The sequence below is a fragment of the Biomphalaria glabrata genome, chromosome 9, assembly GCF_947242115.1.
Source record: "Biomphalaria glabrata chromosome 9, xgBioGlab47.1, whole genome shotgun sequence".
NCBI classification, from domain to species: Eukaryota; Metazoa; Mollusca; class Gastropoda; family Planorbidae; genus Biomphalaria; species Biomphalaria glabrata.
The window spans coordinates 43,345,032-43,365,543 of record NC_074719.1 but is presented as its reverse complement, the minus strand read 5'-3'; the positions used below and the strand labels follow the sequence as shown (position 1 = coordinate 43,365,543).

General features: G+C 36.6%; 2 protein-coding genes across 2 annotated transcripts; one reads left to right on the top strand and one right to left on the bottom strand.

The window, feature by feature from the left end:
• Window positions 1-2,870: 2,870 nt before the first annotated feature.
• On the bottom strand, window positions 2,871-3,989 carry LOC106071996 (neuromedin-U receptor 2-like). The gene has a single exon (XM_013232229.2). It carries the CDS (start codon window positions 3,987-3,989, stop codon window positions 2,871-2,873), a length of 1,119 nt encoding a protein of 372 aa, XP_013087683.2.
• Window positions 3,990-17,716: 13,727 nt separating this feature from the next.
• LOC106071995 (uncharacterized) lies at window positions 17,717-18,775 on the top strand. Its single transcript, XM_013232228.2, has one exon. The coding sequence runs from the start codon at window positions 17,717-17,719 to the stop codon at window positions 18,773-18,775; it is 1,059 nt and encodes a 352-aa protein (XP_013087682.2).
• The last annotated feature ends 1,737 nt before the right edge of the window (window positions 18,776-20,512 follow it).

The window sequence follows — 20,512 nt, the reverse complement described above, 5'->3', positions numbered from 1 at the left end:
CTAGAAAAAAAAGTCATGTCAGAATAAATCTTTGCTTAATTTTTTTGTCTCCAGTCGAATAAAATATCCAGACACCTTAGAAAGCCAAGCAGTTTAACACATAATTGTATTTAGAAAGCTTTTACTGTTTTAATATATAACTTTATTTATCTGTCATAAAAACAAAATTACAGAACCATCCAAGCAGAATAAAGTATGTCAAACTTAATTCAAGCAATACTTCTCTCACAATGCTGATATATTTTTAGTGTCTCAAGTGTTTTAAACAATTGTATAACATTTCTTACTTCCCTATGCTTATTCCAATATATTACCATTAAAGAAGTGTGACTTATTTAATGAGTCATAGAGTATAGAGAAAGATGCCCTGAAAGTTAAAGAGACTATCTCATATCTTAAGTGTCAGCATAATTTTGGTTGGGCCCCCACCCGAGACGACGTTAAACTGCCCTCCTCTTTGCTTGAGAGGCGCGGTGGCACAGCGGTAAAGAGCTTGGCTTTTGAACCGGAGTCCGGAGTTCGAATCCTGGTGAAGAATGTGATTTCTTATTTCGCGATCTTCGGGCGCCTCTCAGTCCAGCCAGCTCTAATGGGTACCTGACAGTTGGGAAAAAATAAAGGCCACATGGCACCCTCGTTAACCATAGGCCACAGAAAACAGATGACCTTAACATCATCTGTCCTATATTATATACCAAAAGGTCTGAAAGGGAAACTTTACTTTTTTTTTTTACTTTACTCTTTGCTTGGCACTTCTGGAGCTCAAAAGTGCCCTACTCCTTTCCTATCATTGTGTCTGCCTCCTATTTACCTCAGTCTGCTTCCATTTCATTTCCCATCACTCTGTCTCCTTATCTTAAAAATCTCCTGGATTTTGGGCACGACATTGTGCCAATGTGCCAAAAACCAAATATCAAATATTAAGATACAGCCTAATCACAGATAATACGCACAGTATATTTCCTACAAAGTTAATACAAATTTCAGTCCAAGAATTAAAGAAATTAATATTTTAATTTTCATAATTGACACCGAAGAATCGCTTTGATTTAACTTCACATATATAAACGAAATGCGGTCTACGGTGTGGTCATTGGTCGAAAATGTAAACATGTTTTACGTGTCTCAGATGTTCCTTTAAGATGTTCCTTTCAAGGTGAAGATAATCTACTTCCGGGACCATAGAGACGACCCAGCCGAGACAAAGCGTTATAGAAGGCCTCAACACGGAACTGCAACGTCACTTCATGTGGGCGGTTTAGACCAATAGGCTGTACCGGTCTGTACAACGTGGGAAACGAGCTATAGGTCTAAACTGCCCACAGGTTGCGACGTTGCAGGTCAGTGTTGAGGCCTTCTGTAACGAATAGTCTCGGCCCAGGGCTCGTACCACACGACCTGGCAGGCAGTTCATGTCAAGTTAGAAATCACAATAAGAAAACTAACCATGACTTTTTTTTACACTCTATACACAGCTAGCAACAGCGATATAAAGAAAGTTGAAATCAGCGAGTTGCTAGTTGCCAGCAAAATAAATTAACTTTTTATAAGAGGCTATAGTCCAGGCGTTCTCAACCTGTGGATCGCGACCCCCTTGGGCGTCGATTGACGATTTGCCAGGGGTCGCCTAAGACCATTGAAAATATGGATTGTTATTGTTTATTCTTCTATTGCTGTATGTGTGTGTGTGGGGGGGGGGGGTCGCGGTAGAGTGGGGAATTGTAAAAAAGGGTCGCCAAGCATAAAAGGTTGAGAACCACTGGGCTATACAATGTCAAATGTTTTCGTGTTCAATTAAGCTTGATTTTTTTTAAAAAATTAATTGTAAAATTTCATAATTCTCAAGCATAAAACTTTGAAATTATTTCCACATCTATGTAATACCATATATCAGCAATATTCTATTCATAAATTTGAGATGTTTCTAAAAAAAATGTCTTCCCAGACATTCCATTTTTGTAAGACTGCAAAACGTTATTTAATTCAGGTGAAGCAAAAACTGAAATCTAATCCATAATGCACATCTAGAGCTTGCTGTTTTCTATAATCTTTTGGGCGACTGCTATAGACACACTGGAGGCGCCGTGACTCAGTGGTAAAGCGCTTTGCTTCTGAACCGGGGGTCCCGGGTTCGAATCCAGGTGACGACACGCAGCGCTAATGAGTTCCTGAAATTAGTCGTGGAAACGTAAAAGCGGTTGGTCGTTGTGCTGTCCACATGACACTGTCCTTAACCGTGGGCCAAAGAAACAGATGACCTTTACATCATCTGGCCCATAGATCTTAAGGTCTGAAAGGGGAACTATTATATAGACATATTAAACATTAAAAGAAAAAAAAAACTCTCTGTATTGTAATTGTCTTCAAACATGGCATCAGTTAACACGGTACACAAACAATACGTCAACACATTGTGAAGTCTAGGTCCAAACACACGCAAAGCAGCAACAATTTTGGTACACGATAATGTAAATCACATTAGTCTCTGGTATTTGATCACGTTCGTAACAAGATATAATAACACCAAATGCTATCTGATTAATGCTTTTAGTGACAGGCTGAGTAAATAAACAAAAGCAAGTTAATAAGCTCTGTAGCATTTAGCGTCTTGAAAAGCAATCCTTTCCAGGGCCAGTCCATGATGCGCAACTGCGGTTATAAAAATCATCTAGTCTAAGTGCACTCGCACTTTCATTATAGACCTTGTGCAAACGTTTCGAGTGGTAGGATAACACCTCTTCATGGGCCTGACTAGATCTAGATTGCTCCTCTCATTGCAGTGTGAAAATGATCTATCCTGGAAACACAAATAATCGTTTGTTTTTGGTTTGTTTTTGTTTTTTTGGTTTCTACAAAGTGTTTATTTCTAATCAGTTGAATAAAGTGGCTAGAGTTTTCTTGAAATTAACATTCAGTAGAAGATAAACGAAGAAGTTGCTTGAGCAGTTGATGACACTCAGAAGATCTGAAATGTCCCAGAGGAAATCGGAAAGATTTTTGTAGCTCCCGGCGTTCATCCCCGGGAGGAAGTAGTAGACGCAAATGATGGCGTAACGAGGTATGTTGCAGGAGGTCAGTAGAATGACCAGTCCCAACACCACCTTGACCATCCTTCGCTCGCGCTCGGACAGGACGGTAAAGTTGGGTTTTGTGAGGATGGCTTGGTTTTCATCGACCCGCACTCTGGCCGAGGACTTAAGAGAGTAGATCATCCAGATGGTGCAGACAATTATAATGCATTGTGAGGTCACGGACAGGGCAATGGCGTAAACGTTGTTTAGTATGACCTGGACGTCAATAAACTCTTCCGTGAAGACAATTGTGAATGTGAACACGCTGGTAGCCGTCTGATTATCCTCGCAGGAGCTGGTCGAAGTCCAAATCAGTTTCTGAACTGCGTATATCGGTACTATTAAACTGAAATGCACCGCGTAAATGAAAAGAATGGCGGCCACGCAGCGCTTCTTGGTAAAAATAGTTCTCACTTGGAAAGGGGAGACGACGCAGAAACACCTTTCAATCGAGATTGTCGTGGTTATCCACCCTGAAACAAAGAAGAACATGTAGCGGGCCCAGCTGAACACGAACACCCCCACTGCCCAGAAGTCGATCCCGTAGTCCGGGTAGATCTTGTCCAGGACGTAGCAGACACTGATGACCAGCTGAAGGAAGGTGACCACAAGGTCGGTCATAGACAATGCAAATATTCCGATGGCCATGCTGCTCTTTAAACCTAGCCTCATCTGGACTAGCATGTTGAAGATATTGGTTAGAACGCCCACCACGGACAGAATAAAATTAGCCGGAAAGATGAAGGCCACTCTTAGAGCTTCCAAAAGGAAGTCATCAAAGATATCTGAGTTTGGACTCATCATAGCTTTCTTTGATACTTCTGTCACACTATCAAATGTGTTGTTACCTGCACTAGCCGTATCACCCCGGCTTTGATTAGGACACATTTCGTTGAGTTGCTCTGAAAATGTCTTCATGTTAAACTAATCCTTATTTTATCCATAAGTATTTTTGGTTATAAACATTTTGATGCAATAAGAATTAAGACACTCTGATAAATAAACAAGATACCCCCAAAAACCTGAAAGCAGCAAAGTATATTTAATGTTGTTCTTTTTTTTGTTTTAGTTATGTGGTTGTTAAATGTATATTAGATGCTAGTAATGTCTGCTTTTAATATGAAATATAGTAAAAGGTTATATATCTTCAGGTTTTACTTCTTTGTAACTGAAATATGTAGAAGATACAGCTTTACATTTTCTTATTATAGGTTATGTACTGTTATTTTAATTTACATTTTTTATTCTTAAATAAATAAAAAATAGTGATCTACATTTTAATTTTTGCTTCATCTTATACACTTTCTCTTATTTGAAAACAAGGCGTAAAAATTATAAGATCTCGTCATATTCCTAGTTAAACGCTTGTTTGAAGTTGTGTACCCTGGCGAAAGGCTTTTGATGCGGCCTGCAATTATCGGTATAACATTGATACATTTCGAGGCCACACCTTTATAATAAATTCTATCGTCAAGGAACATAATTGTCAATGTTGGATGTCGAGCGCAGAATTACAGTTGTGATAAAAAAAAATATCAGTTCTTTTTGTTTTCATGAGAGCCAGGCTTGAATGGCGTATCACAGGGTGTCATTTTGTCCCAAGAAGAGTTCACTTATTGATATTGTCTTTAAAATAAAAAAAAAACCCGTTACATTCATATCAGCACCCTCTGTTTTTGAGATGCCAGATTACTGACGTAGTGTATAATTTATTTCAAAACAGATAATTAATGCCAAGGATGAAAGATGAGCTAACAACGTAAATTGCTATTCTATAATGAAATTGTGCTACATTTTCTTGGAGAGAAATGCTGAAATTTTAATTTTTGCGACAATTGACGCCATTGGTTACGCCCTTGATTAATTTCCCTAGGCTCCTGAACAATTAGCTAGTTTTCAATGTATCATTAAGTAATTCATACTGAATGTTTAGCGCCAAGACATTGCTTTGTGCATGATTCGAATGTAAAACAAGTAGGGTTTGAATTGATTTGATACATATTCATAAAGGGATGTATAATTTATTCCAGTCCTTATACTTTCATCTGATCGTCTGCTACGTCTGAGCTCGACACCTCCTCCATACAAGCGGAAGTAAGAAATATGCGACTTACACAAGACCTGAATCGAGTTGATTTGAAAATTAACTTCTATATTTTTGAAAAGTTTAGCAAAGAGCAGTATCCACACTCCAAAACACTTAAGCCAAAGTCTCCCGCAGGATAGCGGGGCATGGCGGCCGGAAGACAGCAGACCATACACACATGAACAGTTAACTATCATTACAGAAATAGATAGCACGCATTCTGTTAAAGTTAACTCACGTTTATATACATATATATATATATATATATATATATATATATATATATATATATATGTTATATACACAAGAAATATGCTCTGCTAACTCACGATATAATTCTCATCATAGATTCAACTAGCCAGTATTTTTTTCTTCGATTTCAACTGAAATATTTAATGATTAATGATTTAAAAAAAAAATAATGGCGTTGTCTTGAACTGCGTTTAGTTTTGCAAGGTATAGTTGCAGGTTCTGAGGCGCTCTCTTTTCTATTTTTTTTTTAAATTCTTTTTTGCTGTGTCGCAGTTTTGCATGAAAGTGAACTGTAAGGCGACCATACAGTGAACATCCCTAAAATGGATGGCTGCCTAGTCGTGCGGTTTGCGCGCTGGACTGTCATTTGGATTTATCTATTGTCCCGGATTCAAAACCTGCCCGCTCCCATCCCCCGTCGTGAGGGAGGCTTGGACTAGGAAGTAGACTATTTTCAACTCTGAAGGAACATCCTAAACATGTAAAACATTTTACAAAACCACATATTTTCTTTTGTACACACCCATACGTTGTACTTCTACAGCCCTCTTACCTGTCTCAGGTGTAGTTACACCAGAGCATGCTCGTTTCGTTACTGCTATCAACAATATCAGACAGACAATTGGCTAAAATCTTTTTTTTACTTCAGTGATGCAAGATTTTCTATATGCAATGTCAATCGTATGTTTGAGTGTGAGCATTAGTGCTGATATAAACAGAATGAAAGGTGCCGCTTTAACCCTTAAGGCGCGTGTGGTAGTTTAGCCTCCATTGCTTATGCACTCATTGTAAAACAGCTCAGCATTTTAAGGGTTAAGCGAGACTACTCGTTATAGAAGCCCTCACGCCTGACCTGCGACGTCGCAATCTGTGGGTTGTGGAGACCAGAACATGATATTAATCTAAACTGCCCACAGGTTGCGACGTTACAGGTCAGTGTGCAGGCCTTCATTGACGATCAGTCTCGTTTAAAGACCGCTACTGCTTCGAAAAATAATACGATATGCATTTTTTTTCTCATTTTCGCTCACCTTTGTTACCAAACTGGTACTCAGCCTGCTATTTAGAGTCAAGGAGTAACTCATTGGCGTCTCTGGCTTACGGATTTTACCACAAAGAGAGCCATAAATATATTACAAGTAAGAGATGTATCTTCTAGGCAGGGCCTTTTAATTTGTGCCATTTTTCGCGGAATGCATTATTATTTATTATACCTTGTATATAGCGCTACTTTCATGCTTATAGCATGCTCAGAGCGCTTTTTGGTCCAATCTCATTTTGTGGACCAGTGGGGGGGGGGGGGGAGGGGGGATCTAGGAGTTGGTTTTCTGTGCTGCCTTTAGGTGCTCAGTAAACACAACTCTGCCCGAGTCGGGTGTCGTACCTCGAGCCCCCTTCTAGGTAGCCAAGTTCAAGCGCACTTGGCCTCTCGAACACGCTTCCCACCGCATCTGAAATTATATCGGGTCAATTTTTTTGAAGAAGACATATCGACTTTGTGTCAGAACGGTAGAATTTCTCTCCGACTTGTAGATTTGTATGTTGACAATTTTAGCAAGGCCAAGAAAACAAAAGTTCCGCGTGAAGAGGTTGTATGTCAATGCGTTGTTTCGGATTGAAAACTATCCACGTCCATACTCTGCCTTCCTGGTTCGTTCTATGACTTCATTATCTTCATGTCTAAAGGGACCTGCTAGAACAGAACATGCCTCAGGAAGTCTGAATGAGTCATGTCGTACAATGCTACCTGTTAAAGGAAACAGACATTTGACTCTCCACTAAGTCCCATTTCACTCGAGTTTCATTGATGTTGTTTTGCAGACCAAATCTGAATGTAAGAAAATTTAAATTACTGCTTAGCCAGATTTTCTTTGTAGCCTACACTCTTATCACAGCCTAAATTTGTAATGTAATGTTTTTGTAAGACGATTTTGTCCCGTCTGGTTGTTTTGGCGTTTGATTACTTTTAATCTTGTTTATTTATTTCTACTTTTTAATTAGGAGCTAGTAAACTATAGTGCGACACTTAGATCAGTTGATTTAAATAGGTCATAATTTTAGTTTTTTTTTGGCATTTATTTGTTCATAGCTTAATTTTCCACTCCAAACACAGCTAAAACTGTGTTGCCTCTGTCTGTCTCAAAAATGCTCTTTCTTTCGACAACCTGTCTAAAATCTTTGTACAGCCATGTAGCTGATGATCTCTCATCGAGGTGGAAGATGTACAAATTCCGGATAGATCTTTATACGTGAATTCTTCTTTAACAATTATCTATTTGAGGGGAAAACACACCTTTGACCACTAGGCGTTAAGTCATGATAATGACAAAACCGGATCAAATATCGAAATAAATTTTAACTTTTGAGTTTTTCTATTGTGTGAATTTAGTATTACTCCACCGTTAAGCTTACTAGGAAGAAATTGTTACGTTTTGTTATATGAAGAGACTCTTTTAATAATACAACAACACAAAAACGTCAACGTCATAGATTATAATTCATTTAATCTTCTTATCTTATCTTATATAATACAGACGTTACTTCAAAAAAGAAGATGATTACGTCCTACGCGTCATGCATTTAGTCATGCATATTAACCAATGACTTAAATTCTGCCAACACGGCTTCGCAGCTTTAGCGAACGAATGTATGAAAAATGCTTTAGAATGAAGCTGATGTTTATTTACTGTGTTATCAAGTAAACTTTATCACAACTACTTTTTAACTACTGAGGACCATGAAGAGAGAATGATATTGTTTTTTGATTATTACTAATAATCATTCTTTGTAAACCAAGAATCCAATATAGTTCTGTTCTTGCCCACTCTCGTATGAGATCGGTAGGTTTGTTGGTCAGACATTCCCTCGACAAAAAAGAATTTACATTACATAGATCAGAGATTCTCAAAGGAGTATATATATACAGACCACCAAGGGTCTACGACGACTTCCCAAGGGATATATGAAAGCGAAAAAATGAATTAAAGGTCCACGAAATGTAAATTGAGGTCCACCATATTATTTTGTTTTTTTTTGTTTTTTTTTTCAAAGGTCAGATTTTTATTTTTTATTAATGGTCCATATTTATCGACTTGCCACTGAGATTTAGTTTGTTGATAATGGAAGATCGTATCGCAAAGGAAGAAATTACAACCAGGCTCACAACGACTTTAGCCCCCACGATGTCCTGAAGATCACCGTCACAAAAACGCAAACTAAACCTTTATGGTCATATCACAAGGTCCTCATGGTCAACAAAGACCTTACTTCAGAGAATTTTGTTAGGAAAATGAAGAAGAGGCAAAACCTAGAAAGCGATGTGAAGACAGTATAAAAGAATGTACGGGCCTATCTATAGATAAACTAAAAGAGGCGCCAGCGTATGCAAATTCGTTGAAAGCGATCTGGAGATCTTGTTCATTGTGATCTAATATGGCGCAATTATCGGTATAGAGAAGATATAGTCTTCTACGCAAAAAACATAGAGAGGAATTGAGAAAAAAGACTGTCAACAGATCATGTGTGGTGTCTTAACGGTTCAACAAACTTAAGGAACGTGAATGCTATGAAGACGCAAAGGTCAACTCTATTTGACACGACAACATTTCGAATAACTCTAGTTGTCAGTTCTTTTTGTCTTTCAACCTAGTTCTGACTTTTTTAGTAGTCACATACACTAAACTTTTCAAAGAAAGAAAAAGATCCTCCATTCGTCAGTGTTGGTTCCTTGCGAGCTCCACAAAGCCTAAAATTTGATGTTTTTATTGTGAGTAAATATCATTAGTTAGCAATATCAAATATGTCTATGGGCTTGTCAGCAGCAATAGAAAACATTTCAATATATGCTGCTATGTCTTTTAGCTTTTAATGGATATTTTTATCCATAACTTTTCCTTGTAATTGTCATGTGTGAAGGGCTGACGTCTTTTGACTGTGTTATTCTTTTCATGGTGCATTTCTTCCAGGATTCACAATTTTACCGTAGGAAAAGACTTTTACTTACTTTTTTTGCTTATCGCCGACTCATTCTTTTGTCTCTTTTTCGTAAATAACTTCGTCAATCCTCCAATCTTTAGACGTCAATCCTCCCATCTTTAGAACTCAATCCTCCAATCTTTAGACGTCAATCCTCCAATCTTTAGACGTCAATCCTCCCATCTTTAGACGTCAATCCTCCCATCTTTAGACGTCAATCCTCCAATCTTTAGACGTCAATCCTTCAATTTTTAGACGTCAATCGTCAGATCTTTAGACTTCAATCGTTCGATCTCTGGACGTCAATCGTTTTATCTCTAGACGTCAACCCTTCAATCTTAAGACGTCCATCCTCCAATTTTTAGATGTCAATCGTACAAAACTTTTAGACATCGATCGATAGATGGAACTTTCTACGTTCTGAGTTAATTTTAATTTTCTTCTGCTGTCTCATTTCATTTGTGAACATATGACACGATAAGACTCGCTTTATAGCGACAGATCACGACCCAAAGCGCAGAAATAAATCCCTTTTCACACCTACCTTAATCTTAAGGACACAGCCAGATTAGATAGCAGCGGCGGTTTCCAAAGACTAACAAAATCTTTTAGCTCATATTGCCTAAAATATAAACGCTTTGTTAAAGATAAATGAAATGGATATTAAAATATCATAAAATGACTCTAAGAAAGCTTGAGGTTCCCAACAAAAGGGCAGGAAGGTATTGGCTCTTGTCTAATTGGTTTTGACACTTAGTGGCTACGTTTTGTCGGCCCACATACCACAATGCTGAGGGACGGATATGGCTCGCGGGTCGTAGTTTGGGCATCCTGATTTATGACATTGAAATGTTCTTATGTCTTTTTTTTTTGCAAACGACATATTTCTTTGTACAGCTTGACGAGTCAACTTAGCCTTGTAAGCAAATTATTATTATTGGCGTATGTTCATTTTACTATGATCAGGAAAAAACTGACGTTTGCCAGAACTTTGACCATTGACGCTCAAGGACTGATTTTAGAAGCAACGGTTAGTGAACGGTTAGTGAACGGTTAGTGAACCTTCCTTATTTGGGTGCTACCAATGATTACAGTGACAACACATATGAAGACAGAATGAAGATTCGGAATGCCGATTCACGGACATATAACTTGTTTATTGAACATACAAAATACAACACAGGCACAGTTCTGGCAAGCGAAGTTTCCAGTATCAATTAATATATAATAATAATAGCTCAATATCCAATAGACTGAATAATAGCTACATAAAATACGATGTACGATGCTGCTGTGTCTTCATAAACAGGATCAATAACTGTGGCATCCAGGCCACCATTTCGAGTAGGGTTAACTCTAGAATAGTACAGCAAACGAATGACTCACTTAGGCATCTCTGGAAAATAGCATTACGTTAAAGCTGTAAGACGCTACTGAATGTATTAAAAAAAAAGATTAGAATATAGATCCATGTACAGCTTGATTTCTGGCTAAATTCATTAGCATGCAAATTTAGTAAACTAAAAAAAATGTCATAACTTTTTATGTTTGAAGATAAAAAGAATACATTATTTACTTAGACTGATATCTTTCATGTTAAAACAGAAAATTGTTTCTAAACATGTTTGAAACTAATAAACATGATATTAGTTTAATCAAATGTGTTTGCTATTAAATACATTATTTTAATTAATCATGATTAATGCTCCTTCTTCCCTTGCGCTATTAGAGCATGGAATGGGTTGTCTAGACCAGGGGTCGGCAACCTTTTGAGTTGAAAGAGCCAAAAATTACAATTTACAAAATTTCGAAGTTTTGAAAGAGCCGCAACGTTGTTGTTGTTTTTTGTTTTGCCAACTATAAATAGAATGATTTTTTTAAAATATATAACATAATATGGCATTATTAGATAATTATTTTTTATTTCGGTTAACAACTAAAGAAGTTAAACGTTTATTTACAACATTAACTTGTACTTCAATAACAAACAATTAAGCAAACTAATTCAATGGGTGAGTTAGCTTTGCATGGTTTTAGAAATTTCGGATACATTTGGCTCATACGGTAACTTATTGTTTTTTTTTTTGTTTCAAACACGACTCCAAATGCTCAATTTTTAATTGGCTTCTTACATTACTTTTAATTATATTCATGCAAGAGAACGCTTGCTCGCACGACTATGTCAATCGATACATAGTCAGCACTCCAAATGCAAGCTTCTTCACCTAACTGTAGCAATCTGGAAGTTTATTCCATGCGCCGAATCAACTCGCGGCATTCCTTACAGTTGTCCACTTTGTTGCGTTACACACTTACATTTCTGGACCTCCAACTGTTGAGATGGTGTACTAGGAATGCTCGAATAGTTTTGTTGGTTTCGAACTGCTCAAATCTGTCAAGAAATTCTTCTTTGATTTTTTTACAACTGTGATGAAGTAATTCGTGTCATAAGATGTGAACGAAGTGGTCGTCTCCTTTCCATTAGGACTAAAACAGAAAGATCTAAAAATTCCTTTATCCCACTTTCGGTCAGGGTGTTACAAGATCAGCTGTCGTCATCAAGAAGTACATAGAAGTCATATCATAAAGCGCTGGTTTCGTGTGTGAATGTTGTTCGAATTTGTCATCTATACTGTTATTGTACAGTAGTTACGCTGATGTTGTCAATTGTAGTCAAACTGAATTTCCATTTGATTGGATCAATAAAATTATCTTATCTTAAAATTTTCACTGATTTTATCGCGATACTGCTTTAGACAGACATTCAAAATGAAGTAATTGACCGCTCTGAATATCTTCTGCAAAAGGAATAAATTTGTCTTCAAAACAAACCAATTCTTCCACTAAAACATAGGATGGGTTTTCCTTTACTTGCAGTTTTAGATTCAGCTCATTGATTTTCGCTGTTATATCAATTATAAAGAAAAACTTTTGTAACTATTTGTCGTTCTCTAGTTCGGTGTGATAAATGTCTTTGTCATTTAGAAATGTATTTATTTCATTCAAGCACAAAGCTAAACGTTTCATCACCTTACCTTTGGAAAGTCATAGCTTTTGTTTGGGAAGAAGGAGGTCGGAATACTGAGTCTCCATTTCGTTGAAGTGGTAGATGGCTTTTGACAAGATGCTGTTAACAGTCTTGATTACCAAATTCATGACCTCATCTATTTAGGTTGGAATCGTTTTGGGCACAAAGCATTTCTTGGTGCATTATTCAGTGAAACGTAAGAATTTCTTGGTTTATTTCGCTCCGACAAATCGTTGTTGCTCTTTTATTTTTTCCTGTCATATTCTGTCAGTTGCTTTTAAAATGATTTTATTTGAATCTATATTATTGTCTTCAATGTATTTTTGCACGGCATTCTCCCTATCGTCCACTCTAGTTTGTCACGTAAGCGGTAGCAATCCTAGAAGTTCTTCTTTTAGACTTTTGAAAGACATATATCTGACAAAATGGTCAACTTGTGCCGTGTCTTTAAGTCGCAAGACTAATCTATAGCAAGTGATAAGGAAGAAAAAAAATGAATATCTTCCACCTGTTAATATGTAACATTTGAAGACATTTTAGCTATACTGTCTTGTACTGTTTTAGCGGATAGTGGCAAATCTTTGATTTTTTTCAATATTTCCGGTTCGTTTTTTTTAAACATGAAACAGTGTTTAAGATGCCAATTCGTCTTGCGTCAAAGCGAATTAAATCCTTTAGATGCACGTATGAAGCAGTTTTTGACATACTCGTCATCGTAAATGGTTTTCCATTTTGTGCCAAATCTAGTGGTGCCGCACAGCTTACCAGAATAACATTACTTGTAAATTGCTTCTAACTTTGAGAAGATAATTCGTTTGTAACTCGTTTACAAACAAACTACATGGTACTACAACCACAAACTATACGTCACAGTTAAAGCAAGTGTTTAAGATGCCAAGTCGTCTTGCGTCAAAGCGAATTAAAACCTACATAGAAACATCCGACGACGACGTCATTCGAGAGCTTCAGGCGGACTGACAACAGTGACGACGCATGTAATGGGGGAGGGGTGTGGTGAAAAACGAGTGCAAGTGGCTGAGAGAAAGAATCTGTGCCTAATCTTCGTTAAAAAAAGATTCAGAACTATTTTTAAAAATGTTTCGATACAATAAATAATATTTGTGTATGGAATTAAAGAGCCGCAGCTTCACACCCAAAGAGCCGTATGTGGCTCGCGAGCCGCAGGTTGCCGACCCCGGGTCTAGACCAGCCAGGAAAACCAGTGACTTGGCAGAATATAAGTCATTAGTTAACATGCATGACAATATGCATGACAAGTAGGACGTAATCATCTTCTTTTTTTGAAGAGACGTCTGTATTTTATAAGTTAAGATAAGATTACTCGGAATTTCTAATGAACTGCAATGAATGAGATAGTCACCTGCATTAACTAGTTTTCTCTCATACCCCTTCCATAAAACAAAAGGTAAAAAAACAGGTAATCAACCCTGAGAAAGAATCAGTAGCTGGTGACCCTAAGAAGCTTGCACAGTGCTACACTCTGTCATGTCAGAACCTGAAACGCCGCTGATTCCAAATTGTATAGGTACTTGCTGTTCTTTGATACATCGCATGAGGAAAAATGTTTGTGCCACTGTGTAGTATGCATTTTTCGACCATTGTCGATTTGCGAAGGAGGCTACGGTCTCTGCGCACATTGTGACATCCCATATATTTGTAGCGTCTTCACATCTTTACTTGAATCATGACTGTTTTCTTCTCGGTCGTGAGATTGCTGAATATAATAATCACTTAAACTTCACGTACCAAACTCAGATAGCGTTGTTTCACAAATAAATATAAGATCAACATTTATTTTTCATAACCCAGAGTTTTCTAGGAACTAAGCTCATTTTGAATCATTCCTCATTAATTGTTTCATATCTTTACTCTGTTGCCAACTTTTCATGAGCCGAAGTATCGAAATAATTATTCCTCTACCCACATTGAAATAAAAAGTGTTTTGAATAACTCAGATGTTAGATCAGCTCTTGGGTCAGGGGGTGGCCAACCTATGACGCATGCGCCAAAAAGTGGCACATCGCCCAATTAAAAGTGGTGCATCTCACCCAGAGAAAAAAAATTAACAAACAGCAATCCTTGTCGCAAAAAAAATATAATGATAATAAGCACTTTTTTTGAAGAAAAGAAAGGTTTCAAAGGAATTTAATTTACAAGCCATTACGACGAATTGACCTTAACCGAAATGTTTATATAACTATTCAGACTAGTAAACATAAAACACAAATTATGTGTTTCTGTATTCTGAAATAGATGCATTCTCTTTCTTCTTATTTGTTTGCCTTGGAATTTCTTGTTACCTATTTAAGCTTTTCATTTTTAGAAAACAAAATGATAATTTCAACATTTTTAAAAACCTTATTGGCCTTAAGTCACTCTAAGTTAAAAACCAGATAGTCAAACATATTTGAGGAAGCAAAGTCACGTCTAGGAAATCGTCAATTAAATAAAGTTAACTAAAATAAACTATGCCGCCAATGACTGGTAGAGCTACTGGAACTGTTATCTTGCTTTTGCCTGTCAGATACTGATGCGAGCAAATATTTGCATTCATGAAAATTATCAAAAACAAACTGGTCATGAAATAAAGTCTTAATATTAGAGATTCAGTGTGGGCGAAAAAAAAAAAGAAAAATATATTGTCTTTATGTTTTAAAATTTAAAACTGCTATCAGTGTTCACAAATTATAATTAGTCTATAAGTGGTTCAGAAATGATATATAGTAATTATAAAATGCAAACTAAAAAAGTTAACAAAGACGGTAAGTAAAGTTAATTTTGTTTTAAATTAGTCTTTAATCTCCTCAATTACTAAACACAAATATGGTAGAACAAACTAAATGCGTATAACAAACCAAATGTGTATAACAAACCAAATGTGAACAAATGTCGAAACTTTCAAAAACTAAAACTAAAAGTGGCACATCTGAATCAGGAGTGAACAAAATTTGGCACATGGAACCAAAAGGTTAGCCTCCCCTTGTCGTAGACAGCTGTCTAAATATAGTAACAAAAGAAGTCGATCTATTTTACTCATTGTAATTATAATAATTAACAACGGTACCGCAACTATCAGGTCACACACTAGACAAACAGTGAAATAATTATCTAAGCACCAGCCACAAGCCACGACACAATACAATAACGTAATCAAGCTGCATTTTAAAATAACAAGACACAATTCTATAGTAAAATTACTAAATTTAGAAACCCTTCAGGACAGAAGACTCAAAACTAAAGCAGCAATTATACATAAAACACTAAACCACAATCTTCAAATACATAAACAAAATTTAACAAAATACTCTGAAAGACACAAAGATAAAGGCACATTCCTCGTCCCGTATGCTAGGACAAATTTGTACAAACACTCCTTCTTCCCTAGTGCTATTAGAGCATGGAATGGGTTGCCTGAGCTAGCCAGGAAAACCAGTGACTTGGCAGAATTTAAGTCATTGGTTAATATGCATGACTAAATGCATGACGCGTAGGACGTAATTATCTTCTTTTTTGAAGTAACGTCTGTATTATATAAGATAAGTAAATGTGTTATTGGCAATCGTTGACTTGTAGCACCAAACTGCGGGTAGACTTGTAAACCGTCGTTGGCGTACTATATCTTAACTAATAAAACTTTTAATAACTTGAATAACTAGTTTGTAAACAATATTAAATATATGTTTTATTACAATATAGACAAAAATCAAGTTGATATGAGATAAAATAAATGTACCAAACTTAAGTAATAATATTTTTTAACTAAATCAAACTCACTACACTAACACAACCTTTCAATCTCACGTTCTGGGGTCGTCTCCCCTAACTGAAACCAAATGACGACAATGCCACCTATGTTGCATCATTCACAACTAATCGTCTTCCCATACCTTTTAAAAAACACGCACATACAGACAATCCATAACTAATGGGGTTAAATGTTGAAAAATGACAGTCTTTCTTTTATGAATAAACTTTTTGATTTTTCAGTAATTTTACAGGTTTAGAATTTAACAGATCAGTTAATTTTTTTAATATTGGGTCTGGAATAATACTTTTGAAACTCTTTTATGTGTAATTCAAAATCCTCATAAACCAAAAGATAATGAATGAAACGAATACAGGGTGAGCGAACTACGTCCCCCATAGCTGCGTCGCCCTTACACTACTGGGAAGTTGTAGTTACTAGTTCCTATCTTCAAAAGAAATAAAGCATCTTTTTAAATGGTCATTTATTTTTAATTCTGCTGTACAGTCGAATCGGTTAATCAGACCGGCCGGTTATTACGGGCTTAAACCATTGTGACCCTGTCTGGCCCAAGTAAGCGGCTTTGACAGCATCAATAGAAAAGTGCTATAGAAAAGTGCTATAGAAAAGTGCTATAGAAAAGTGCACTTTATATGCCTTTCATCTTTTACAATGGCATGATGTTTTGTTGCAAGTGATTTGTATGCAATATATCTTGAGACAGTACTACTCAATAAATGTTTTTTTTCATTTAAATAAACCAACAATTGATCTTTCCATTAAAATATTTCACGAACTTGTGTACGCAAGAGTCGCTTACCCTTGCAAATTACCGGATGTAGAAATGTCCCTCATTTTAGCTAACCAACATTTCAAGGGTTAGTATATCATTACACGTTTTCGTACATTTACTTCAGCGCAAAGATCAAAGATGACTGACTCAACGGATACGATGATAGGATGATGGTATATGATCATAGAACAAAGTCAACTGTTTGAAAGTAGCGACTTTCTTTGATTTTATTTTAATTGAAGGTTCACGAAGTTTATGATTACAAAACCAGTTAACATTATTTTGTAAAAACATGTTAGTATAAGTGGCATACCTTTTTAATGAAAACATTTTATATACAGTATTAAAATAAAATAATATTTTAATAATAAACCCATAATATTCATACAAAGTCATAATGAGATTCCTATCCTAGAAGAACAACATATTTTATAGCAAATTCTTTTTTGTCACTCTAATTACAATAAGTTATTGTGGCGAAGAAAGTGAGATATCTATGAAGCATGTGTATACACAAAATCTTTGCATTTTATAAATCTTACATTTGAAACTTTTTCATTGTAAGTGCATCTTATTTTGTTAATTTTCTGTACATCTCTTCTTAAATTCGCATCAAATAAATCAATACAACTGTTCCAGGTGTAAATGTTATCTTTCTAGTTTGCTATGTAAAAATATCATCAGCATGTTAGTTGACCAAAACTCACAGAACGTTACGAGTCATGAGAGCCTCCACATTTTTACGATGTCTAGGTCAAAAGGAGGCGTTACTACTTTAGCGCCCGACTCGAACTCTGATATCATACCAGCAGCAGTAATAGAACTGCTCTACACTGTCATAGCCATAGCAGCCCACGGTATGGCCTCATTTCTGGGTCTTGGCGCTAACTGCATCAACCTCATTGTGCTGTCAAAGCTCGGCTTGCAGAACGGAAACAGCGTTGGGGTCTTCGCCCTGTCCGTCACTGATTTCATCGTGACACTGACCCAGTTAGCCACAAGTCTTTGCTATCTACTGGATAAAATGTATCCAGACCATCCATCGAATTTGCGAGTGTTGGGAAATTTCGAGCTCGGCTGGATTCGCTACACTTGTTTTTTTATATCCGGCTGGATAACGGCTCTTCTCTCCGTGGAAAGATGCTGTTGCGTTTTACTCCCTTTCAAAGTCAAGCAACTGTTCAGTAGGTCTCGAGTTGTGACGGCTGTCCTCGTGGTGTATACAGTGTATATAGGGTTTACTCTGCCTCTTTACGCTTCTCAGAACTTGAGTTGGTCGCCCATCAATTTTACAGACAATAAGAACGTGACAAAGGAACGTCTCTTTCTAGTTTTCAAATACACCGAAGAGTTTTTGGTGCTACAGAAGTATCTGATGAGCGTATTTGTCGTGGCGCTGTTCTTTATGTGCCAGGTTCTTCTCTTGTCCTGCACGGCTGTCATGATTCACGTCTTACATGCCTCCTCAAAATTCCGACATGCCATCAAGAAGGAAAGCCATCCTTCGGTTCCACAGTACTCACTCAGCACCCGAGAGCGGAGGCTGGTGCGGGTGATTCTCTGCCTGGCTCTGATCTTCACGATCTGCAACCTGCCCAGGTTCGCCGACCACGCTCTGAGGTACGCCATCACCGGTATGGAATTCGGAATGTTCGTGAATTTGTCAAGCCTGTTATGGTCCGTTTCTGACTTCTGCGGTACCATTAATTGCTCCACAAGTTTTCTTGTTTACTGGACTCTGAATACGAACTTTAGAAAGAGTTGTCTAGAAATGTTTACACTGATAGAGATTTATAAGCATTAAACTTTGGTATTGATATATATATATATATATATATATATATATATATATATATATATATATATATATATATATATAAATATTATAAGTATATATGTTATGTATCAAAACTTTGAAATTTGCCATTCTCTTTGTTATGCAGTGTTATCGTGTGTGTCGAGTGTCTGATGTAATATCTTTCTAGTAGGATTGATGCGAGTGATGAGATAAAACAGGGCAGAACGGAATAGGAAACCGAAAGGAGAGACTAGATACTGAGCCAGATACAGTTAAATTACACTTTCAAATGAGTTGAAGACTATTGTTTGAATAGCTTGACATTGTGTTAGTTCATTTAAACTTGAAACTACAAATGTTTGTGAATAATAATTTCTTTTACAGAATTCTTTAAGAATTGTTTAAACATTATTTGCCATATAAATCAGTCATACACACACAGACCACATTTAAGTCATGCATACAGTTGCTTATTAACATGCACTGCCATGCATATCTTGTGTACACCACGTTGTGTAACTAATATGCATGCTATTTATTACGTTTTATAAAAACATTTGTGTGACTTTTTGGAGACCAAAATTACCTGTTGCATCAAAGAAAACATATTTATCTGTTAGAATGAGAATGTATCTAAGTACATTCATATTCGTTGGGCATATATTAGAAGACAACATAGTTCATTTCTTTACATGCGCCATGTCATGGGGTGTCAATGTTAGATATTAGAATGTTCAAGCGACGCCCCGCTGGCCTTATCCCCCAGAAACATCTACTCACATTTTGATTGAAGATGCTATGCTAGATTATATTTATACAAAAATTTATTAACTCTCTCTTTCTGTCTTGGCAAGATCTTTAAACAATTTATTAGTGGTACTTCATTAATTTAGTTTTTTATAGAAAAATAGTTAATGAGGCAATATTTGAGCGTTTTTTTTCATATTTCCACTTGATGTATAGTAATGTCTTTTTTTTTTTAACTTTTTTTTTAACTTTTTTTTTATTTTATTCAGTACAAGATTACATTGCCAAAAACACATAAGACAAACTAAATTGTAAGTTCCATGATTTCAGAATAATTAAAGCTAACACTATTCTGAAATTGTTCAAACTTTACCAGAAACCTCTACAAGTTGACAGACCGGTTGTCTATTGTTCTCAGTTCTAGACCCATGTACGTACAAATGTGTTCTACATGCCAAATGACCAAACTCTTTGAAAGGAACTGTCTTTAGTTTCCATGAAAGCCCAAAATTCCAAGAAACATAATGCTAAATGTTTTTGTTGGTGCGTGTACCATCTGACAGCTTGTAAATGTTTTTATGTACGACAATATGTACTCAGAAGTACTCAGAACTGGGCTCATCAACGTAAAAATGTTCCCGTACAACTCTCAGTCATTATCACGTTGTGTCTAAGTCGTGTGTCCTGCGCCATTGTATACAGACTGAAAGGTCCAAAAGGAACTTTCATACTATGACAGTTTTTTTTCCAAATCATTAGTAGAGAAACCTCCACAAGTTGACAGACCGGCACCGGTTTCCAGATGTTAACTTGTCATCAAACCAAGATTGAGGCTAAACAGCATTGCACTGAGCTCATGAGGAATTTAGTGGCTGAGGTATAAGTAGGCCTAGGTTATGATTTCTAGTATGTCTCGTCTGGCGATAAACTTTTCCTCAATGAAACCCCGGGACAGAGGTCCCAGAGTTCTGTTATAATCACCACAGACTGAAAAGA

Coding starts and splice junctions, on each gene's coding strand:
- LOC106071996 (XM_013232229.2), bottom strand. CDS start 3,989: ATGAAGACATTTTCAGAGCAACTCAACGAAATGTGTCCTAATCAAAGC.
- LOC106071995 (XM_013232228.2), top strand. CDS start 17,717: ATGTCTAGGTCAAAAGGAGGCGTTACTACTTTAGCGCCCGACTCGAAC.